At 45.0% G+C, this 25450-nt stretch overlaps 1 protein-coding gene across 14 annotated transcripts in view; it reads right to left on the bottom strand.

Annotated features, from left to right (window-relative positions):
* The window catches only part of PTPRT (protein tyrosine phosphatase receptor type T), a 1098035-nt gene that overhangs the window by 199474 nt on the left and 873111 nt on the right, over positions 1-25450 (bottom strand). For 8 of the 14 annotated variants that reach the window (XM_082361692.1, XM_082361703.1, XM_082361700.1 and 5 more), the window contains exons 13-14: positions 17081-17117; positions 2232-2288 (exon numbers count right to left, since the gene is read on the bottom strand). In XM_082361692.1, the coding sequence (XP_082217818.1) occupies positions 2232-2288; positions 17081-17117 (94 nt within the window). The remainder of the gene's footprint in view (positions 1-2231; positions 2289-17080; positions 17118-25450) is intronic. The other 6 variants (XM_082361702.1, XM_082361693.1, XM_082361704.1 and 3 more) reach the window with 1 other exon arrangement.

Below are 25450 nucleotides of genomic sequence, written 5' to 3'. Positions count from 1 at the left end.
CTCGAAATACTCACGGGCACCTCACCCATCAAATGAGGCTGAGAAAGGCGTGGAAGTAAATGCAACACCATGAAATAAACCTGTCAGAGAGGGAGCATTCAGATGCCTCAGAAGGCAAGAGGTAAAACAAATGTGCCTGATACGGGGTTGACTCTGTTTTAAAGAAAACATTACAGGACTGCGGACTTGAAGAGAGCCCGGAGAACAATGGCCCAGCAGGAAGGGAGCTGCTTGCACCCTCCGGAGAAGTGCTGTTTTCTTGGTACACTGGGTGGGGGCATGTGGTAGGACCCACTCTCTTCTCACTGTCACTGTGCATCCGTCCGCAACTGCCACCTCCTTTGGGGAGGCTGGGGGCCTTTGATGGGATGGGGTAGGAGCCTGACATTTGATGAAGGCCGAGAGGGCAGGTTACTCTCTAGGGTCACCTAATGTAATCTTGAGTATGACTCTGCAGGAGGTGTGACGATTCATTTTGCAGGTGAAACAAAGGCTGTGCAACTTACTTGAGGTCATATAACTAGGGAGTGGCTGAGATGGCATTCCTAGGGCGTTGATGGTGACATGCTGGGCTAGGGGGCTTGATGGCAGGCACAAAGGCGGGGACAGACCTTGGTTGTCGTGAATGCTGTGAAGGCTCTGCTCAGATCTCCTTTCCGGGGCTGGTGCACTAATCTCCAGCTGCGGGGGGGGATGCTGGCTGCTAAAAGCTCACAGCCACCTCCTTCCCTGCAGAACTGCCATAATGCAAAGTGAAGTCGCCTCGCCAGGACATGGGCAATGGCTGAACTGACACAGCGGCACAAATGCTGGCCCCCTTGCCTCAAAGTGGGGACACCCCTGTGACAGGGTCCACACTCCACAGCCCCCGTGGGCTCAGCTGACACAGTCTCCACATCCTCCCTTGGCTTCTTCCCCGGCCCTATCCCATCTCCCTCACCTTCTTTCTTCTGAGAATACTCATCAGTGAATAATTTGCACAAGAATCCCCATCCCAGGCTCTGTGTCTGGGAAACCCAGCCGAAGACAATCATGAGCAGTGAAGTTTCCGAGTTTGGGAAAGGGGGTGCACAGAAGTGGACCATGAGGTCCTGGATGGCTGGACTCATGTCATCCTTGCATGATGTATCCCCTCTCCCACCATGACAAACTGACCAGTCAGGGACTAGCAGAGAGGAGACCGCTGTCTGAGCAAGAACTCTGAGAGAGGCGCCAGTTAAAGATTTGAAATCTCCAAGGAACCTCCACTGACCAGGAAGGACCCTTCCAGTAGGGATCTCTATGTCAGCAGGGTCTCTGCTGTCTCTGGGGCTCCATGATGGGTGTCAGCCTCTGATGGGTTCTGCATCCCAATCTTTGAAGAACAGCGGAAGTTTATATGAAATGAGATTGAAATACAATGTGCTACAGGGAAGGGGCTGGTATTTGCTTCAAATAAATACCTACACTATTTATTTAGACTGGGTGCTCTCATACCATCCTTTTTCATATTCATTATCTTGTTTCATCTCAGGATACAGCTGCGGAAGACTCTGCATGTGCAAAGTCTATAAGAAAACGATGCTCCCTAAGAGGGAAGCATTATTACTCTTATTTAACAGAGAGGAGAAGTGGGGATCATCATACTGAAGTGACCTGTCCAAGACAAATGGCAGATGGTGGGGGGGTCATAGCCAGATCTAAGCACAGAGAAGGTAGGTCAATTTTCCCCCGACCTCAGACCACAGCTCAGCTGTCACTTCCCCTGGGAATCATTCCCTGAGCTCCAGGTATGTTTGCCGGTTTATTTTGGACACCACACATCTCTTCTTTGTAGCATGACTCAGAGATGCAGTTGTCCATTTATTTGTGTAGTTTTTTGTTTTTTTTGGACTAATGGCTCTTTCCCCTCCCCCAAAGGTATAGGAATATGTTTTCCTTTGTTCATCACTATATACCTCAACGCTTAGAGCAGTGCCTGGTACATAGTAGGTACTTTGTATGCATTAGTAGAATGGGTGAATGGATGAATAGATGGATGGATGGATAGAGGGAGGGAGGGAGGGAGGGATGGAAGGATGGCAGGGGTGGAGGGATGGCTGGGTGGGTGGAGGGATGGCTGGGTGGGTGGGTGGATGTGTGGGTGGGGTGGAGGGACTGCCAGTTCCTCTCCGGTGCACCTGGCCTGCAGGGACCACTGAGCACAGGCTGCTCTCACTCCCCTCCCCCCCGCCCAGGGCTCTGGTGATCACCTGTGGTGAGGAGGCAGAGTGGAGTCCCCGGGGTCACCTGGGCGCTGCCCATTGGTGCTGACCACAAGGAAGCCAGTCCCCAGGCAGCATGCAGAAGAGAAGGAGAGAAAGAAACACACATGAACACGTGCAGTACGGTGAACAAATCTGCAATTCTCGTGGCTCTGAAGAGCTCACACTAAACAGCAAAAGAACATCATGATCTAACAAAACAGGGCCTGAAATGGATTTTTTTTAATGAAATAAGAATAAGAGTCACCATTTATCAAGCACCCAGGACATGCCAGGGACTCTGCCAGCTACCTCACATACAATGTTTCTAAGACTTAGAACAACCCAGAAAGGTCAGTATTATGATAAACGAACCCATCGCCTTTCCACCCAGACATCTTCTCCCCGTCTTCCCTTTCTTAGTAAATGGCGCCACCATCCGTGTAGCCACGCCGTCTACGAGCCTGGGAGTCGTCCTTTACCTCTCCTTTTTACTGACCTCCCACTTCGGATCACTTGGCATGCCTTCTTAATTCTACTCCAGAAAAGGTACTGAAGCTCTCCCCTTCTCTCCAATTTCATCTCCACTCCGTTCAAGCCATCCTCCTGTTTCGCTTGGGTTACTGAAGCAGCCCCTGCTGGTCCTCCCGCCTCCCGTCCTGTTCCCTTCAGTCCATTCTCCAACCTTCCATCGAAACGCATCAGTGACCCTGCTGTGCTCCAGGTCAACTTCAACCTCCTTAACCCAGTTCACAGACCGTCAGGGATGAGTTCCCTGCCTGTCCCTCCAGCCTCTCTCCACTCCCACCACCGCACTCTGTGCCCTGCCCCGAGCACAGTAAACTCCTTTCCACCATCAACAGCGCCCCCCGGCCCACCTCCCTGTTGGTAGGCCTTACCTAGGCTGGTCACTTGGTGTGGAAATACCCCCTTCCTGCCTCTTCACCTGGATGACGACTGTTCATCCTCCAGGTGTCGGTTCAGAGATCCTTCTCTCTGGGAGACTCACCATATACGGGCCAGATGCCCTTCCTCTGTCTTCCCCCAACACCCTGGTCTTCCCTTCTCCAAGCAATAACCTCACTGTATCTTAAGTGGCTGCCACCCCCGCAATTCTGAGTCTCCTTAATCAGTCACTGTCATTTACTCGTCATTTACTAGTGTCCTGCTGTGGCACTGTGCTGGAGCTGGCACAATAGGTACTCAGGGTATATCTGTTGAATAAATGAATGAAGGCAGGAAGGAAGGATGAATCAGAAAATTGATATAACTTGCTCAAGGTCACAGAACTATGAACTGGCAGAGGCAGTATTCAGATCCTGGTTTGTACGACTTCAATGTTCTGTCCTTCTGAACCCACTACTTGCCTCTCGAAAGAAACTGAATCAAAAAGCAGGAAGGTGTCCTAGGCCCCGTCAAAGGCTGCATGTTTCTCTAGTGATTCATCAACAAAATTGTATAAAGTCCTTATACAAAATGGAGAGAAGGGTAGGACATCCCAGACCAACTGATAAACAGGAAATACATAATTTCAAAAATTCACACAAACGGCAAGCTTTACCAACAGCTGTGAAATACGTCAAACTGTAATCACCAGTCAACAGTAATCATAATACTCCTCCCTCAAAGGTATGGGGAACTTCACCATTTTCAAACCATATTCTAAGTCCAACTTCACCATTTTCAAACCACGTTCTAGTTTTATAGAAAACTACTATAGCTGGTAGGCCAAATCCGGCCACCCACTGTTTTCTGTGTGCCCACCGGTGAAGAATGGTTTTTACACTTTTTAATGGTTGAGAAAGAAAAATAAAAAGAAGAGTAATATTTTGTGACACAAGAAAATTATATAAAATTCAAATTTCGGTGTCCATAAATAAAGTTTTATTGGAACACAGCCATGCTCGTTTTACATGCATTATCTATGGCTGCTTTTGTGCTACCATGACAAAGTTGAGAAGTAGTGGCAGAGACCATATGGCCTGAAAAACCGAAAGTCACTATCTGGCACTTCACAGAAAAGTTTGCCAACCCCTGTTCTAAGCGCACGTTTTTATTAAATTTGCCCCCAACCTTTTGAGGTAGGCAAGACAAAGACTGTTGGCCTGGCATGCCAGAAAAAGAAATAGAAGGCTGAGAGAAGAGGTGACTCAAATTCCCATCTGGCCTCTTTCAGCAGCCTCCTACCTGTTCTCCCCTGCTCCAGCCTTATCCTTGCCTCAGTCTCCGTTCTCTGGTCCAGTTTCTGAGCTGTAATTAGGGTAGCCTTCATGACAAAGGCAGCCTGCTAAGCACCTCCAAGGGCTCGCACTGTCTCAGGACAATCATTGCTCCTCTATGTGCCATGGGGCTAATGCAGAGTCTTCAGTGTCCTGGCCTTGCTTACCACTCCAGCCTCACCTCTGATCCCTCCCAGCCTCCTGTGGTCACACTGGCATTCTAGCCATGGTTCAAAGGAACCCTGTCCCATTCAAGTTCAGTGGCCACCTCTCTTGCCTCCAGTGATCTGCATGTGCAAATTCCTCAGCTCAGAAGACCTCCCTGTCTTACTCTCCGGCCTTGTTCCATATGATAATTGTCACTCTTCTTTCAAAACTTTGTCTCAGTGACCACATACCTGAGAAGGTACACCCTAAATTGACTTATGTTTCTCTTCTCTGTCCTTCCACACCATCCTGAATTTACCTTCATTATAGCCCTTATCATAGTGTATTGATATAATTACTCTTGGTTGGCTCTCCCACTACTTACTATTTGTTGAGTGCTTATTATTAGCCAGGCATTGCACTAAGCGCTTGATGTGCATTAGCTCATTAAATTCTTAATTAGCCCCGTGAAGTAAGTGGTGTTATTGTCATTGTTTCATAGGTGGGGAAACTGAGACACAGAGCAGTTAAGTACCTTTTCTAGCCTGGAGTCAAAGACTGTCCAAATCCAAAGACAAACTTCTTAACCTCTAGGAGATGAGGGACCACCTATCAATATTAAGTTGCACTCAAAACTAAATGGATAAATGAAATTCTAGTTTAGTATTTTTCATTTACTAGCTGTGTCACTTGGAAAATTACACACATTTTGGAGTTTCAATTTCTCTACCTATAAAATGGGGATAACAGTAAGTATCTCATGAAGTTCTTTCGAGGATTAAATGAAAAAGAGTTAAAGCCTTAGTTTGGTTGGGAGGCCCAGAGAAGCCTCCCCACTCTACAATTTATGGCTACAACTGTTTAGCAGGAATGCTCAGCTATGCGGGGTAGGAACAGAGGTGTATCTGGACAGGTGCTGGGAGGGGGAGAAGTCTTCCCAGTGGGTGGAGTAGGAGAAGTTAAGTGATGGATCATGGGTCCCAGCAGGACACAAAGGAAGCAGAAATAGGAAAAGGACTCATATATTTAGTGCTAGAGATAACTGGTGTTTACTGGTGCCTGGCCCATCTCTCCTTAAGGCATGTGGAAGAATTCTAGTCTCATCAAGGTCATGTAAGTGGAAGTCACATGAGTTATTTCCAAGTGAATTATTTAAGATCCAGGTTACTACTTCCATACTTAATTTTCCCCTGCTATGGGGTGCTTTGGGGCCACTTATATTCTAGATGGCATAACAACAGAGAAACCTTTGTGGCACTGAACTACTGAGATTTAGGTATTAATTTGTTGTTGCAGCAAAGCCTAGCTTATCCTAATGCAGCAGAACAAAAGATGGAAGTTCCTTGCTTTCTCCTCTGTCATCTGGTCTGCCTACAATGTGGCTTTTTTACTGGAGGATTCATGATCCTTCTCTCTTCACAGCTTCCAGAGCTTGTTCATATGTATATATGTCAGCCATTAACAAAAACATTGGGACCATGCAAAGAAGAAGGAGGTCTGAATACTGAGTGCCTCAGACTTGCTTTCTGGTTTTTTCCCTTCTAAAGCAATGAAGGTTGAATGCAAAGAGATGCTGATAGGCTAAAGATGGCCCTGGATCAGATAACCTTGAAGACAAATTAATTTCTTGATTTATTAGCTTCAGTACATTGTGGAAGTAAAGCTGAGGGCTCCTTGAGGTACCTCACCTTCTGCTCCAGATCCCAGGACTTAGCTTGAATACCGCTGAAGACAGGCCAAAGACCCATCATCACACCCTAAAGGTTCTATTATCAGCTGTTACTGGAAAAGAGGGATGGGAAGGGGTTAACAAATAGGAGACAGAGGACCCTGACAGTGGCTCATAGAATCTCACCCAGTCTGTGGTACTGACAAGATTCAAAATGGTGCCATGGCAATGACATGAGCTTTGGCGTTAGATCTGAGTGACAATTCTGAGGAACCTTAAGCTCTTTATTTAACCCATCTGAGCTTACACTGCTTCATTTCTTAAGTAAGGGTAATAATGATGACCACTATTTATTTAGTGCATAATAAATGCCAGGCTTTACTTCTATCATTGCACTGTAGACTCATGTGAACACACAGCCCTATGACTTGCACACAATAGGTGGTTAATTTTTGCTAACACTCCCAACACTACATTGAAACCCCATCAGAGAAAGCTCCAATGGAGCTTTATGCTTTTTATTTCTATCCCTTGGCTCCAGCCTACCCACGTTTTCTCCCTTTCCTTGACCCCTGATTTTAAAAGGCCTACTATTCCCTTCATAAGATGCAATGACTTTGGGATATCAGATCTGAGCTAAAGTCAACTTGGGTGTCTCAGGTCTTAAGTAGATAATTCTCATTTTCAGTTTAGAGGGATGAAATAGGACTCCCCAGGGATATGCCTGAAGGACAAGAATTGGTCTTGGCTTCTGTTTTCTGGACTCTGTTGTACCAGCTTTGTCAGTGGGGTGTGGAGAAGGTGTGCACGTGTGTGTGTTACGGAGTGGTGGCCGGAGCAAACCTAGAGAGTAGGGAGTAGGACGAGGACAGAGAAGACTACAGAGATGTTCCAGCTGTTGTAGCAAGAAAAATGTTAAAGGGTTGGGATATTTAAAGGTCTTCTTTAGGTTCTTTTACAGTATACTCATGATATAATCCTCTTATTCCATCTTGTCACATAACCTTCAAGGAAATCCACATTATTCCATTGGCATTTTAGGGTCTAGAAGATGCTGGGTGAGAGCAAAGAGGCCCAAGGGACAAAGAGACCTTGTTACACTCAAGTATTTCTGAGAACCCCAAGCATGGAAAATTCATCTCATGGGGCTTGGCTAGAGAGGAGTAGCACCCCCTGCCCTAACCCCAAAACACACACCTGGGCTTTCTCCTCTGAAAGTCTGGTAGGACTTCTAAGGACTGAACAATAACCAAGAGTTTTCCAACAGACTCGCTCACTATAGCCTAGCCTCTCACAAGTGATCCTTCATTATAGCCCCTACTTCCAGCTGCCATAGCTAGATTTGAGCACCCTGTGATTCTGGATCCCTCCTGAAATTGCTGGGCAGATGATGAGAAGCGGAAAAGTGCCATAGTGAAAGGTTAGCAAGTTCATGAGCAAAATCTTATACTCAGTCAATGCAAATATATTATTGCTGTGTAGGAGCTCATCTAGACACAATGGCCTGTAGATGAAGAGGATAAATGCTAAGAGCCAAGGCCAGCGTCATTCCCGTCCCCTCTCAGTTTCTGCACTTTGAATCTAGCCTGAGTCCATTTGATAAATACCTGGTTTGTACAACTGTATGAGAAGCAACTACGGTCCAGGTTTTGGCTTTCTTCCTTGGGGAAGAGCAGAGAGAGGACATGTGCTTAGTAGACCTGGGTCTCCAGGTCTCATATAAGACAAGACCCAGAAGAAGGAAGAAAGGACGTGCAAGCTGTATCACCTGTGATGTTCTTGACCTTTTATGTGCATTATCCCAAATTAACAGGGGAAAGAACTAATGATCTTCGGCCTAAAAGTGATGGGATGGACTCCTAGAGGTTGTGACTTGTTCAAGGTTACACAGCTAAATTCTGGATGTGGGATTTGAAACCAGGTGTCTCTGATTTCCCATCATTCCAGGCAATCTCTCGAGGAAGCTTTATACAAGACAGAATCTTCCATATAGAACTGGATCAATGGGAGCAGGGAGGGCAGGCAGTGGGTATTTCCTATCTGATAGCAGACAATTCCTACATCTTGCTTGGCTTCTCACATAACCTGTGGCAGGTTATTCTTGTAACCAAAAAAGCCAGGGACACATAGGGACACATCACTCCCCTTCTGGGCCCCAGTCTTAGCATGTGTGAAATGAGGGCATCTCACTGGAGGATGGCTATTTATTGTCCCTGCAGGGGTGAGAATCCATTAGGAAGAGAGGAGAGAAAATGCTGGATGAAACCTACCTCAGGCTTAGCCATTATAAAAAGAAGCCACATTTACGAAAGACTATTACCCACCCTCTTGTTACCCGAGACAGTGGTTTTGGTCCATCAATACCACCAGGCAGTATGGGACTATGGGTGACACTGACCCCTTATCTCATGCTTCATTATTCTGGAGTTCAGCTTTCAGCACCTACTCCGAGGGGGTTGTTTTAATGGGATCCTTATAGAGAGTGTTTACGAGATTAAAACTGTGACTTTCTTCTGCAAAGCAACTCTGCAAATGGCTTTATGGGTTTCTGGATTTATTCTGTCTCAATGACTGGGCTCAGTTTGCAAATCAAATCAAAGCTGATTTTTCCAACTGCCACTTGGGCACACCCAGCGGGAGTCTGCAGAGCCAGCTGTGTCCCCTTGCCGGCTGGCGCCAAAGATGGGAGTGAGGCTGCCTGCAGGCGGCCAGAGAGGTTCCAATGGGAAGACAGTGGACAAGCAAGGACCTGACTGACCCCAACTAGGGTGGGGGGAACAAGTCCGAGGAGGCAAATTTTATTTTCTGGAAGGAGAAAAGGCAGATTTATGTGGCCCCAAAGACTAAATGGCAGAAATAATAGGGAGCCAATTTGGACCCCTGATGTTGAGGTTTCCTTCAACTGAAGTGTCCAATGGTGGGACGACCTCCCTGGGGGAGTAGTGAGGTCCCTGTCACAACAGGCAATCAAGCGGAGCCTGGCTGGTCTTTTTGTTAGTGGGGATTGTAGATCATGTAGCTAATCCCTGCCTCTACCACTTTTATTCCTACCTTCCAAGAGGACATTTAAAAAGTATTTTTTTAATTTTATTTATTTTTTTTGGCCGCGTTGGGTCTTTGTTGTGGTGCGCAGGCTTCTCACTGCAGTGGCTTCTCTTGTTGCGGAGCACAGGTGCACAGGTTTCAGTAGTTGCAACACGTGGTCTCAGTAGTTGCCACACGTGGGCCCTAGAGCACGCAGGCTTCAGTAGTTGTGGTGCACAGGCTTAGTTGCTCCACAGCATGTGGGATCTTCCCGGACCAGGGCTCGAACCCGTGTCCCCTGCATTGGCAGGCGGATTCTTAACCACGGGACCACCAGGAAAGTCCCCAAGAGAACATTTTGACAAGTAGCTTGTATTTGAAAAAATGAGGTCATGGAAGACCTCATCCATCCAGCCAGCCAGCCAGCCATCTAGCCATTGATCCATACATTAATTGACTGATTAATTGATCAGTCCATTCATTTATCTATTTGTTCATTCAACATATATTATTGAGCACTAATGTTTGCTAGGATCTGGGGACACAACATGGCTCAAAATAGGCACAATCCTTTCACTTACTTCACTTAGAATCTAGCTGGGAGACAGACATTCAACATGTAAGCCAAAAATATATATATATTTATAAGTCATGATGAATGCTATGAAAAAAAGTACAGGGTATAATGAGAGTGGAAAACGTTGGGGATACACATTAGACTGGAGGTTAGGATGGTCTTTCTGAGGAGGCAGGATTGAAGCTGCAATCTGAAAGATGTACATCTGTTAAACCAGATAATTTCAGGCAGAGGGGGCAGGATGAGCAAAGGTCTTAATGCAGCAAAAATAGAAATAAAGTTTTCCCTCTCCTGAGAACAAGGAAAGTAAAGGGAACAGTGAACAGGCTAGAGAAGAAACATAACATGGCCTGAAAGAGTTAATCACTCCTAGTTTTTAACTGTTACTAATCTGTAGTGTCTGTAACTAGATTTGTACCTCACAAAGCTAACCTATTACTCTTTAACAGTATGTGAATTACATCCTGCACTCCCTTGTAGCAAATCACCCCTTGTAGCATTTGCATTTCAGAAAAAAGGTCGCAGGCCGATAACCCAGAGACAAATGGACTCAATTACCTGGCTGCCTGACGCCAGCTGTGACTGTTTTGAAATAAGGCAGGAAGAAGAATGCAAGACCTTCACTACTTTGATCCTTATCATATACCCCGGACTGCGAGCCCCACATGTAAAATCTTCTCTGTTTGGGGTGGGGGGGACACACACAGTTCTTGAGGCGCTAGCCTGCTGTGTCTTCCCTTCTGCCTGGCAGAACAATAAAGCCATCTCCCTCTTCCTCCAAAATCTCTGTCTCCGTATTTGTTTGGCATCAGTGCACAGGGAAGCCGATATTTCGGCAACAGTCCTGAGGTTGGAAGGAGCTTGAAAGAAGAGCAGTGTGCTGGAGTGGAGTGAATAAGAGGATAGAAGCCTGGATGAAGCTGGAGGGTAGGAAGGGGCCAGATCATGCAGCCAAGTCTGGTGGAGGCAGGGCCTGCGGGCAGGAGAAAGTAGCAAAGTGAATGAGTGCATGCAAGGAGGCGGGGAAGAATTAGGTAGGAGAATGTGTAGGCAGGAGGGCTTGGATGCAACTGCACACAGCTTCTGGAAGGGGAATGGACCAATCTGGTTCCAGAACTGAGCCTCTGTGTTCAGTTCCATTTCCCGCATGGCCTGCTCTGGCCCAGCCAGAAGGGCGCGCATTGAGATACTGGGTACCTCTTTCAGCCACTGCAACCCTGGGCATCCTCTGCAGACAGGATGATCAGCTTGCCTGGAAAGAGCTGTCTCTCACTTAAATTTCAGCACCTTGGAAGTTTAGGTCTCCCACCCCAAGTTTTCACAAGCTCCGTTTTCCCAGGCATGTTCTGCTTATCTCTTCAATCTGGTTCCTACAATGAGCCCGACCCCGTCTTCCAAATGGAGAGTGAACAGTATTGAATGGGTCTAAGTCCACCTCCCTCTTACTTGCCCTTTCTCACAGTTCCTGTTTTAACTACAAGAACAAAACCTAACTTTTAAACGGATCTTTTTTCTCCCTGACTGCCCTCCCTTCAAAGTCTGAATCAGAGTTCTCTGTTTCCAAACCAAAACTTAATGTCTATTTACCCACTGACTGTAGTTTTCTCTACATAGCTCTGAGCAGACTCCCGGAGCTAGAGTCTGCCAAGCAAAGGGCTTCTGAAATGTTCTTTTAGATCTTGAACTTGAGGCAATTCCATTAGCTTTTTGCTATCCTCAACCTGAAGATGTAACATCCTCCATATAATAAGAGCCCTGTGGTCAACACTGTTGGTGCCACACCCAGATCCCCTTTACAGATTGGTGTGACATCGACCAGCTCCTGCGTGTGTGGGGGGCTAAGGATTCATCCCTGTGACTCTCTCCAGAGACTTGTGCAAGGCTCAGAGGTGCCACTTCCTCTGGAGCTACCTGAGAGATCTCCTGAGGGGAAGGAGAAGGGGAAGTGAAGGGAAAATGCCAAGGGCTGATTGGTATGGGGGAGGAGTCCTGGTTTCTTGCCTCGAAGCAAAACAACTTCGGAGAACTTTACACTCTACCCTGGGATCTAGCCTAGATTTAACTTTATCTGATAAGAGATTCTTACTCAGCCTTTTCCCTCTTGCACTTACAGATTTCTTCCAAGAGCTCTCCCTCAGTACATCCCATGCACCCAAATCCCTGCCTCAGGCTCTGCTTCTCGGGAATCTGTCTTAAAATGCTACCATTCTTCTTTATCTGCTCACTGACAAATTCCTCTTCCCCACTACAGCTGAACTCCTGTTCTGATTCCTCTGAATCTCCAGTCAGCGTTAACAGCCAACCCCTGGCTGAGGAACAAGGTACAGAAGATGTGAATCTGGGATGGTGCACCATGCCCCCGCGCCTCCATATCAATGAAAAAGACTGCCTTCCAGCCTTCTGAGAGGGGCCTGTCCTAACCCCAGAACTAACCCTTCCACCAGCTAATACCAAACTTCCACCCCACAGTCCCTTAGCAGCACCTTCAGCGGGAGGTTCTGCCCTGGCTCTACAAATAAATACTGCCCCCTGGTGGTGTGTGAATCCACCGGCCAGATGCTCTCTAAACACAGGGGACTTGGCTCTTCCCGTGGAGTCTGGGCCAAGCGTGTGGCTCCTCTCACAGGGTGAGGTCCTGAGTCCGCTGGCTTCTCAAATGCCACCCTCGCTCTGTGCCACGACATTCCCAGTGTTAGTTGAGAAGGGGTGGTGATGGGACGAGGGGGCACAAAGTCTCTCACGCTGCACCCATCCCAGGGGAGGGAACCCCAGGGGGTGTCCCAGGAACACACACTCATTAGTGCCTAGGGCTTTAGCTCTGCTGCCGTCAGTCCTCACTCAGTACCTCTCACTTCTCTTTAGAGGCACTGACCACAATCATAACTCCACCACTGTCTGTTACAATCCTTCACTTAATGTCTGTTTCTGCCCTAGACTGTGAGCTTCTTGATGACCAGAAGCACACCTGCTGGTGCATTACAAAACCCCTGGTTCCTTACAAGGTACCTGGCTCGCAGGTGCTCAGTGAGTGAGCTGACCACATGACAGAAATAATGGTCATCGATCATGATTTTTTAAAATTTCCAAAACAATTTGCAGTAAAAAAAACCATGTTTATGTTGATGATATCATTTGATCCTCATAACAAACTAGTGGGTCGAGGTCTCGGTGTGCTGGAGCTGGCTTGCATCTGCTCGCTGCAGAAGAAATGTCGCTAAACATTCAGGACTTTCTCGTAAGCCAGTTGTTAAACCATTGGTAACTTGATATTGGATTTGTGGGTATATTTACACCCTGGAAATGGACGAAGACTACAAATAAGGGCTTTTCTTTTACAAACAGCAGGTTTATCGGCAAACCACTGGCAGTAGGTACGTTCAAAAACTGTTGTGTGAATGGGTAGATGGGGATCACTTTAAATATGGTGCTGCTGAGGTTTGAGAAGATGGAGTGAGACCCCCCCAGAGTCTCTGAGCCTTGCTGCAGTGAAATGCTGACTCCAAATGCATTTCCTACGTCAGCAGGCATTTTTTGAGGGTCAACTATGTGCCAGGAACTTCCTGCCATGGCACAATGTGACTGGGAAATTACTGGTCAGGCCCGAGCAGTTCCTCATCAGGACTCCTCTCAAACAGCAGTGCTGGTGCCTGTCCCAGAGGCCTGGCCCTGCCCAGACCCTGATGCTCCACCATCATGTGGGGTCTGGGAAGGGTCCTGCTGCCACGGACCCAGCATCTGGTGTGTAGGGGTGGCCCACTGTGTGTACCCCCTGCCCTGGGCTCCTTCCACAGAACATGCAGCTCCTCTGCATGAGGCAGCCTCGCTCAGCTTCCGGAAGGAACAGGAGCCACATCTGGACCTCAGCTCATCTCCGGGGCCCCCTCTGGCAGGGCCCGTTCTGGCTCCTTGCACATCCTTAAAAGCTATTGGGATCACGTTGTGAATGGTAAAGAGTCAGAGGCTTCAATGGGAACCACTGGACACTGCCCCTAACTGCATGGGGCCGGTTATGGATTGAACTGTGTTCCCCCCAAATTCTTATGTTAATGTCCTAACCTTAGACTGTGACCTTATTTGGTAATAGGGTCCTTGTAGAGGTAATTAGTTAAGTTAGGATGAGGTCATACTGGAGTAAGGTGGGCCCCCCAATCCAATACGATCAGTGTCCTTATAAAAAGGGAGAATTTGGACAGATACACACAGAGGAAGATGTGAAGAAGGCAGAGATCGGGGTGATAGTTCTAAGATGGCCAGAAAACCACCAGAAGCTGGAGGAAAGGCGTGTAACAGACTCTCCCTCACAGCCCTCAAAGGAGCCAACCCTGCTGACATCTTGATCTTGGACTTATAGCCTCCAGAAACGTAAGACAATAAATTTTGTTGTTTAAGTCACTTAGTTTGTGGGACTCTGCAGTCGCCGAAAACTAACCCAGGTCCCTTGCTTTGCAAACCTCAAAACTGGGCAGCATTTAATTAGAGCTTGGGTGACTAACAGCGACCTTACAGACAGACAAGGGTTAGAGCTGCATGCTAGAGCCAAGGACTGTATTTAATAGAAGATGCCCTGGGCGTCCGGTCAGGTCAGAATGACCCTGAACAGCTCCAGGCTGTTCCATTCAGAGTGGCAGCCCTCCAGTTCCCCGGGACCCACACAGCTGACCACAGATGCTGTCTGGAGTCACCAGGGTCAGGGACAGGACATCAGCAAGTTGCTTCATCGCCATAGCACTGGCCTCAAGCCTGCCCATGTGATCTTACTCCAGAGGCTGGCTGGCCGCTGGCAGACCCGTGAAGAAGGTGCCACGATGACAGAGAGGTGGAGGAGCCTGGAGGGAGACAGGTGGCCCATGGAATCTGCCGCTGGGACTTCACATACCCCCAGTGCCTGCAGGATTCCCACCATCGTATTTTCTCTATTAAAAAAACCAGTATTTTCAGCGAACCCATAAAAAGGGAAATTTGATTCACATCATCAGGAAAGGGGTGGGTCAAATATTGATTCCTGGACTTAGATCCTTGATACCAAGTCCTCATGGGCAGTGCATTAATTCAGATAGGGTTCTCCTTTAGTTGACCCTGGATGCTCCAAGGGTACAGAGTAGACATAGCCAAACACAGCTTTCCCTGACCTATGGGAGACGGGCATTCTGCATTATCCAGCCCTCTGCCCCACTGCCAAGTGCTGCTAGAGCCTGCTTCTCCTGGCTGGAGTGACGGCCCTCACTGGAAAACAAGGGTGTGGAAGCTTGGAATCCACCACTTACTCCCGACTCCGCTGAGCCCTGCCTGGGCATGGCCAGCTGGGCATTCATACTCATTAAGGCATTCCTATCCTTTCCCACGCCACACCTGGCGTGTGTACACAACACACTGCACTAAAGGAAGACTGTAACCTAAACATCAGACAAGAAGAGAAAGCCTTATGCTAAGAAGAGGTAGAGAGTTCTTCTGTTCCAGTTCTTTAAAGGTCGCTGTAATTCTGCAGATCAGCAATGCAACTTTGGAGAAGTGTGGCATGGTGGGCTCTATATCTATCAGGACAGTGGGTCCTGACATTGCCAGCAACATATACTTTTAAATATTCTCTCTCAAATTCCCCATGTATACCTTTGCCTGTCCGATCACATGTTCCCAATTCCCAGTTCAGAAAATACGATCCAACAAACTCCCCTTTAGGAGGGCTTATGTCCCAGAGGGTGTCCTTAGAATCCCACACCTCCGGCAGGGGAGAGCAATGGCATCAATCCCTCTCGTGTCTAGGGGTCAAAAGCTAGTGGGAGCCACGGAGCACCGTCACGGCGAAGGTTTCTCTGTGTGTGTCCTGCCCCCTCCTGGGGGGATGCTGCAGACACCCAGCTGTCCAGCATGAGACCAGAGCTTTAGTGCTAGCCAATTGATGAGGTTCTTCTTTCTAGATTATCTGTTTTCCTCAGTGGAGAGGTCTGCCAAGGCCCATCATTTGTGTCACTTTTGTTTGCAGGCCATCATTTCTCCTTGCCTCACAAGGAGTATTTTATCTCTTTCTGTCTGGTCGCCTGGGTTCTCGAGAGAGAACACGTTAGGGACATGTCGACCTCTCATGACGTATGTGAAGCCAGAGTGAGTTCTCATCACAGTGAGCCCTTAGTGCTCCTGTCTTCTTCCTCCTGCATCTTCCCTTTTCTGCCTACAAATTGATGTGATTTTCTTCAAAGTTATAAAAGTGATGTGTGATAGGTCTCGCTGCATATTTTGCCAAATAACCATAAAATATTCCTCTCTCTCCCCCGCTGCCCCGTCTCTTGTCTCTTCCCCTCCCTGACATGTGTGCATTTTCCTCTGTATGTGTGTGCCTGCGTGTATATCCTCACATATGTGTATACATACTTGAGTCATTGTCTTTGTCTATAGTTTATGACTATATGTTTACTTATATTTACACTTATCATCACTGTGGAAGCAAGCTATGAAACTATATATGCTGTCAATAAATGCAGGGAACAGAATGCAATTGCCCAATTTTGGTGTGTTTATACAGGGAGGATAGCTGCTTAAAGTATCAATTCTGTAACAAAAAGATAAACCTGATTTCTAACCATTCAACCTTGTAATAGGTTACATGATAACAAACCATTCATTGATTTTGTTTTTAAAGAATAATAAACAGAAACATGTACCAATTGAAAGAGCCAGGCAATTCAGTTATAATTAGGGAAACAAAAAGTGATGAGCCTGAACAATGCTGCCTTAGTTTTGGGGATTAGTGTTGAAAATGCCAACTACATAACGATGCAGTGTTTGTTTTCTCATTACTGAAGGCACTAACACTAATCACCTCGTTTTTGAAAGCCATGCGCCAATTGAATAAAGTGCAAAACCAGAAGATAGGTCTAATTGACATGCAAAAAAAATACCCAAACACAGACCCAAATACAATGAAAATCTATAGCAGAAGACTATTTGAGTAAATTTATATTTACCACTCCACTGATTAATGTACTAGTTCGTCCATCCATCCAGCCATCCATTGACTAAACAAATATGTTTTGAGCTCTTCCTATGCTTTAGGCACTGTGTTATTAATATATACCGTAAGTATACATTAATACCTTGATGCAAATGACTCCAATGAAAATAACAATTCTTTCTTGTTATTTTTAGCCATTCTTGCCTAAAATTTCCCTGTGTGGCTAGAGGGAGAAGTACTTAAATGGCTGAAGACAGACAGGGCATGCCAACATACCTTTCGTAGCCAGACGAACACAGTTGATTTTGGTCTCCTGTGAACAACAAAAGTGAGAATTAACAATTCAGTTAATTTGTCGTGGGTTTGGTTTTTTAATACATATAAAATATACATATACAGGCATGCATATGTATTTTTAATTATAATTGAAAATTTGTCCCTTCCATTTTTTCCACCATTGGAATCACCTTCTAATTCTATCTCATTTCTTTTCATGCTAGGTACATATTTTGTTACTTTCACTTCCTGGCTCCCATCACCTTATAAGCTTCTTCCCCAGACAGAACCAATGCATAAATACTGCCCAGCACAGAACAACTTTAACCATAACACTAAGTGGGTACACTGTGGCATGTGTGTGCTTCACTCAGTTGCATGGGTTAGTAGATGGTATCAAGGGCATCCTTGCGAAGCTCAGTTAAAAGTATATAATGCACCTATATGCATACACTGACACAGACACTTAGGAATAGCCCAGTCAATATGAATGTATAAGAAACAAACTGCAAAATTCATGTTCAAAAAGTTACTTTGGCCCAGAGATCTCTGGTAGACACCTTACAGTTTTCATAGATCATGTTGTGTGGGTGTGTTTGCGTGGCAATAGAATCTTTGCTTGGTGAGCTATCTTGTTGCTGTTGGCTGCTCCCCAAGGGAACAGGATCCATAAATTTATGATGCTGCTGGGCCTGCAGCTGAGATACAGAAGAGTGTGCTTAGCAAGAGAATCATTTTAGCCTGCGTTACTGGGATCATATCCTAGGAGGTCGTGGAACCAGTTGAACACTCCAGTTGACTAAGTTATACCCCCAGTAAGAGTCTGAATATTGTGTAGCAAAGGAAAATAAAAAGCAAAGAACGCTTTTCTCTTTCTGACTTACTTCACTCTGTATGACAGACTCTAGGTCCATCCACCTCACTACAAATAACTCAATTTTGTTTCTTTTTATGGCTGAGTAATATTCCATTGTATATATGTGTCACATATTCTTTATCCATTCATCTGTTGATGGACAATTAGGTTGCTTCCATGTCCTGGTTATTGTAAATAGAACTGCAAAACAAATACCATATGCTAACACATATATATGGAATCTAAGAAAAAAACAAACAAACAAAAAAAGGTCATGAAGAACCTAGGGGCAAGACGGGAATAAAGACACAGATCTACTAGAGAATGGACTTGAGGATATGGGGAGGGGGAAGGGTAAGCTGTGACAAAGTGAGAGAGTGGCATGGACATATATACACTACCAAACATAAAATAGATAGCTAGTGGGAAGCAGCCGCATAGCACAGGGAGATCAGCTCAGTGCTTTGTGACCACCTACAGGGGTGGGATAGGGAGGGTGGGAGGGAGGGAGACGCAAGGGGGAGGAGATATGGGAACATATGTGTACGTATAGCTGATTCACTTTGTTATAAAGCAGAAACTAACACACCATTGTAAAGCAATTACACTCGAATAAAGATGTTAAAAAAAAAAAAAAAAAGCAAAGAATGCAAGTGTGTGAGGCTCAAGAATCCAATGCCTATCTTGCTAATGCTCACACGTAAGTAACCACTTCACCTTGAAGACACTGGGCTAGTCAGAATTATGCAGAAGTAATAAAACCCATGAAATTCAGGGGCTAAAAACAGCAAAGGTTTATTTTCCACTCAAGCTACATGTCCAATGTATGTGTATGGCTGGGTCTGAGGGGGAGGTAATGGTGGTGGTTAGGGGATGCTCTAATCATTGTAGTCACTCAAAGACCACGGCAGGTACCTCCATTTTAACACAATGCTTCAGTGTTCACTGAGGCAGGAGAAAAGCATGATGAAGAGTTAAGCACTGGCAACTATCAGAAGTAACACTTTTGACTCAGGTTTCATCAGCTAGAGCCACTCACAGGGCCATGCCTGACTTTAGTGAGGTAGGAAATGGAGTCCTCCAGGCACCAAGAAGAGAAGCAATGATAATGTCTACAGCAGAGTCTATTTTATCCATGCACACCTCCAAATGCTAGGAATTGTCACTCCTATTAAACCCAAGTATGACACCCCAGTGGTCTTGATTCTGTTCTGCAGACAACAGAAAGTCTGCCTTTGCTTGTGTAGGAAAGATGTCTTGATATTGAAAGACAGTTCTCAGGTTCATTAACCTTCTTCTCGTCAACAATTCCTCATACGATAAGAATTTGAGTCCTTTGAACTAATATCCATCATGCTCCTTCTGGGTCACTTCCTCTCCACAAAGGTGAAGGCTAATGTGTCTTTTGAGGGAAAGTTCACTTTAAAATGTGTCACATTAAAGGGAATATTGAGTAGCCACAATGGTTTATTCTACTGCCTTCTTCCTCACTGAGTCATTCGTAGAACCTTCTAATTCTCCTTAGAATCATCTTCCCTTCCACAGTTGCATGCCTGAAAGTGAGCCATTTCCCAATACCACCTCCTCCACCCGAATCTATTAAACTATTTTCTATCATCTAGAGCACGCATCTGATTATGTTTAACTACCCTTGGCTCTCACAAACATGACTCTGACATATCTGCTTTCTCCCAAGTTCCTGACATCTTTAATTCCATAACCAATTTGTCTTTGTTGGTTAGAATCAAGTACAGAATAACAAAGTCCTGAGTCACTCTCTTGGCCTTCTGCGTGACTGAACTGTTAGCAAGCAAGTCAGGAACATGCTTGAAATTCTGCATTTGATCATTTGGGAAGTCTGGCCTGTGGGCATTAACTCAAAGTTCCCAATAGGTTCCGTAAAAAGAAAATGAGTACTTTCCTTGTGCCAAGATTATGTAAGCCTTTGGGAAAAGGAAAAGCATTTGGTATATTTTCCGTTCCATCTCCACAGTGCAATACAATTTCATGTCCCCATTATTTTAACCTCACTCACATTCCATTTCCCACTCTAGACTTGCAAATCTGCACACAGGAATATATCACTTTGTGATAGAATATAATGCCCTAACTGTTGTGCTTCTGTTGAGACCTGCTTCTACTCAAGGATCTGCCAGTGCTGTGCGATACTGAGCAACTCACTGCCCCTCTCTGTGGCTCAATTTTCCCACCAATCAAATGACAGAGAAAGGGATGGAGAAGGCTACTTTGGTAGAGTAGGTGGGATATTCTAAGGTTGCTTCCAGTTATGAGTAGGAAGAATAAAATTTTCAGACTCTCATTTTCCAAAATGTAGAGGCTGTGGTATAGAGAATAGACTTCCGGTGCAAGAGAAACTAGTTGGTGGGGAGAGTGTGGTGGTGTAGATGATGGTAGTGGCTTGGACCAGGAGGGAGAACCTGGCTGCAGAGATCCTGTTCCCCCCAAACCTTTGGAAAGCATATTTTGGCTCTGCTTGGTCCCAGAGTCCTCCCACCACCTCACCCTGCCCCATGCTTCTGATATTGATGATACCCACTGGGTCCCCGGTCTAGTCTCTCTGCAGCCCAATTTCCTGTGATGCTCTTCCATTGCCCTGATCCCTAAGCTGTTGTTTGGCCTCGGTGTGGCTCATCCACTTAGCATGTCAGACCCTGAAAGCATCACTAAGAAAAAAAAAAAAAAAAAAAAAAGAGGAAGGTTCTCTTTTCTTAAGGTACCTATTTCGAACATTTTATTTTTCATTCTTGTAGCAAGGCTATGTGATGAATACCACAATGCTCCCTTTTTTTTTCTCTAATGAAACAAGATTACATAAAATTTCCCAAGGTTACACAGAGAGTAAGCCAAACACAGTAACCTTGAAGTAAATGGCCTTCTTTTCTGAGGTGTCTGTCGGCAAACACGTTTTTGCCACTGAGGTCAGATGCCCTGCTTTCTTGGCTTGTTCACAGGCACAGTGATGCGGAGCACAGCCATATTTTGAAAAACAGGCCAAGCAATTTGTATGAAGGAATTCTGTTTTGACTTGAAACAGGACCCTGAGCAATCAGAAAGCCAGGGATGGAAAAGGGAAGCAGAGAGGTTCTGGAAACTGAGCAGCCCAGAACCATTATGACTAGGTCACCTGGCAGGCTCAGCCTCTGGAAAAAAATGAGTGAGGAGTGCCTTTTAAGGCATGAAAGGGCCAGAGTACCCTCTGAGATATAACTCCCTAATGAACATGCATGTTGTAACCTGCAGATCTTCAGTCACCAGCAAAAGGCAAAGTAAAGCTGCAGGATGCAGGAGAGCTGGCTCTTGGTGGCATGCTCTTCTAACTGGATACATGTTCATCACCAACCCTATCAGATCTTCCTGGAAGGCACTAGGCTCTGCTTCAGGCAATAGCCAGGGCCCTGAGCCCTGGGACGAAACTCCCAAGTAACATGCAAGCCCATTCAGAAAACTCCCGATTAAACTCAAGCTCTGAAAATATTCTGTGTTCTCTCTCTAGATGCAGACTTGATTGTCTTACCTCACCAGCACCCTGGAACTCACCTTAATCTGATTGCTCTCATCAGGTCGACAAAGACTTTCATATGGTCAACTCTAAAGGTCACTGCTCCAACCCCATCTTCCTTAATTTCTCATCAATATTAGTTGCAACTGACACTTTCTCTTTGACTCTTTTTCTCCTCTTGCCTTTTAGGTCACTCTACTCTCTAGGTTTTTCTCCCATCTCACTGTCTGTTCCTAATCCTCTTTTTTAAATTTAAATTTTATTTTATTTGGCTAGACATTTATCATCTGCTTGACCTCCAAACACTGGAGTGGTCTTATTTTATATCCTCTTTCATCTGTATCCCAATTTTCTCACTAAGAGATTATATTTAGTTAAAAGGCTTTAAGTACTGAACCCTTGTAATGCTCAAATTTCTATTTCTAACAATGGTATTCCAGAGATCCAGGCTCATATATCCATATACTCATAACAAATTTACAAACCTCCAAAAGATAATTTTGTTACTCTCTTCACTTCTACTCCAGGCCTTACACACACACCAGTTTTCCTCATTTCAGGAAATGTTACCATTATCTACTCGGTTGATTTAAGTAAAAAACCTAGGAGTCATCCTTGAATTCTTCTAGTTGCATAATTTCCCACAACCAATCCACAGTCAATTCCTGCTGGCTCTTAGTAGTTGAAGAAAATGATAACCATCTAAAATCAAATCTCTCCACATATCCTTCAAAAAAACAACACAGGAAAACAAGAAAAAAATAAAGCTATACAAAACTCACAACCTCAACATCATTAAAATACATAGAGGGACTTCCCTGGTGGCATAGTGGTTAAGAAGCCACCTGCCAGCGCAGGGGACACGGGTTTGAGCCCTGGTCCGGGAAGATCGCACATGCCGCGGAGCAACTAAGCCCGTGTGCCACAACTACTGAGCCTGTGCTCTAGAGCCCGTGAGCCACAACTACTGAGCCCACGTGCCACAACTACTGAAGCCTGCGTGCCTAGAGCCTGTGCTCCGCAACAAGAGAAGCCACCGCGGTGAGAAGCCCATGCACCACAACGAAGAGTAGCCCCCGCTCACCCCAACTAGAGAAAGCCCGCGTGCTGCAACGAAGACCCAACACAGACCAAAAAAAAAAAAAAAAGAATAAATAAATTTAAAAATATATACATAGAACCCTCAAAACTTCATAGTCCCTGTTAGTAGAAGAGTAAGCACTGCAGTTGAATGAACTATTTCTAAGGATCTCAACACAAACCTTTGTGGAGAGCCAGGGCTGTACCGAAAAACAACAAGAAAAAGAAAAAAGGTAAGGTAGTAGAGGCTGTAAGATTTTATAAAACGATCTTCAGAAAGACCAAGTTCCTACTTGTGAAAATTCTGAAAGAGAATCCTGCTAGAATAAGGAAATGACTATGTGAAAACAACCTGAAAGCACACAAAATTCAAGGTGGTAATCTTCCATAGGTATCACTTATGGGGGAAAATAGGGTAAAAAGAAGGGAGAAGTGTCCTTGGGAGATCGGATGATGAAAGGGAAAGAGGCAAAAGGGGGAATTTTAAGACTCTGTACATTAAAAGAGAAGAGCAACAGTGACAAGTCAGAGAGCACATAACCACCCATCCCCCGTGACACAAAAAACTCAGTCATACCTTAAAACAAACATACTTCACTACCTTATCGGAATAGTGTGTTTCTGAACCTCAAATCTACAAAATGCATAAATGGAAGAAGCCAAATAAAGCTGCTATACGAAGAGAACAGAAAATAAAAATCAAAACATCCCAACTGATAGAAATATATACCCCCTCCAAAAAAATTACAAACCAGAAAAGAAAAGAATCTGTAACACAATAATACTCCAAACTGAATTAAATTTCCTCAAACAACTTTGAATTAGAAATGCAAAGATTAATAAGTGAAACATAAAAGAACTAGGAAAAAATAACTGATTGAACTCAGAGGCAAAAAAAAAAAAAAAAAGAAAACAAAACCAAAAGTGATCAGAAATGAAGATTAAATTATTAAATTACAAGGTGTCCAAAGGAAATTTTTCTTTTAATTAAAAAAATTTTTTTTGGCTTTGTTGGGTCTTCGTTGCTGCGTGCGGGCTTTCTCTAGTTGCGGCGAGCGGGGGCTACTCTTTGTTGTGGTGCATGGGCTTCTCATCGCGGTGGCTTCTCTTTTTGCAGAGCAAGGGCTCTAGGTGTGCAGGCTTCAGTAGTTGTGGCACACAGGCTCAGTAGTCGTGGCTTGTGGGCTCTAGAGTGCAGGCTCAGCAGTTGTGGCACACGGGCTTCACTGCTCCGTGGCATGTGGGATCTTCCCGGACCAGGGCTTGAACCCGTGTCCCCTGCATTGGCAGGTGGATTCTTAACCACTGCACCACCAGGGAAGTCCCCAAAGGAAATTTTTAATAAGGGGCATTGAAGAAAGAGAACGACAGCCAAGGGAATGAAAATGATATAGAGAAAAATGTAACATGTGTCAGTGAAAAAGTGGCTTAAAGAGAAGACAAAGAAGATCCAATATACGTCTACTTGAAATCCCTGAGAAGACAGATTAAGTAATTAAATAAGCAAAGATTTATAACAATAATCTGAGGAAAATGTCTGGTATTAAGAGATGACCTGAGCCTACATATTGAAAGGACTCAAAGACCTGAAAGATCAATTTCAAGATCCTAGCAAAACTGTTTAACTTAAAAAAAAGAAAAGCCTCAAGGACTCCAGGCAAAAAGGATCAAACAATTTACAAGGGCAAGAGGATTAGGCTGCCATGAGATGTCTCCAAAGCAACATACAAGGCCGAGAAATACGGAGCAGCATTTTCAAGAACTCAAAGAAAGAAATTATGAACCAAGGATTTTATAGCTAGCCAGGCTGTATCTTTCAATTATCAAAGCTATAGAAGAATAACTTGCAACATTCAATCACTCAGAGATTCCTGTACTCATGAGTCTTTCTTGAGAAATATGCCAGAGGATAAACTTCACTCAACAAAGAGATGACTGAAGAAATTTTGGCAAAAGGACTGATGGAAAGCGTTTAATATTATTTCATTGTAAATCTAAGACTAAAACAAGGTAGGGACATGGTTGAAAGCAGAATATATAAATGTTTTATTTTCTTGTAAAAATAATGCAAGTAAAAATGAGAAAGAGAAGAAATAGGGAAAGAGGAGAGCAGAGTAAGTTCATTCTGATTGTTGTACAGGCAATAGATGAAAGTCAGTGGATACCATCAAACACTGACAAAGCAATGATGTCTGCAAGATGGCAGAGTAAATTTTCACACTCATCATCCCCCAGAAACATAATTTTGACACCCATGGATGAGAGTGCCTTTGTGGGAACTTGAAAGTCCAGAAGAGAGGTCCCAGCACCCCACTCGAGCAAAAACTCTTATAATAAAAGCACTGAGGAGGGTAAAAAGAACAGTTTCACTTTACATGTGTCATCTGTCCCCCAAAGTGGCACAGCTCAGTGCCAAGAGAGACCCCATGGGGGAAAGGAGAACATCATGAGTGACCCACCTCCCCAGCTATGTAAGATGCTGCTCAAGAGGCCCATTTCTTTTTTGTCCCAACCAGAAAACAGAGGGGATCGGCATGGCTGAATGGTCTGGAGGCAGCTAGGACCAGGGAGAAGAAAATGTGGTAGATACAGACGATGGACTATTATTCTAAAAAGAAGGAGAACCTGTCATTTGCAACAACATGGATGAACCTGGAGGACATTAGGCAAAGTGAAATAAGCCAGACACAGAAGGACAAGTAATGCATGATTTCACTTACATGTGGAATCTGATAAAGTCGAACTTATAAAATCAGAGAGTAGTGGGTGCAGAAGCTAAAGTGTAGAGGAAATGGGGAGATGTTGATCCAAGAGTTACGTAGGATGAATAAGTTCTGGAGATTTGTATATTACTGATTTTCAAACTTGAAATTTGCTAAGAGAGTAGATCTTAAGTGTTCTTACCATACACAAT

Source organism: Balaenoptera borealis, assembly GCF_965194805.1.
Source record: "Balaenoptera borealis genome assembly, chromosome: 16".
NCBI classification, from domain to species: Eukaryota; Metazoa; Chordata; class Mammalia; order Artiodactyla; family Balaenopteridae; genus Balaenoptera; species Balaenoptera borealis.
This window is presented reverse-complemented; position numbering and strand designations above follow the sequence as displayed.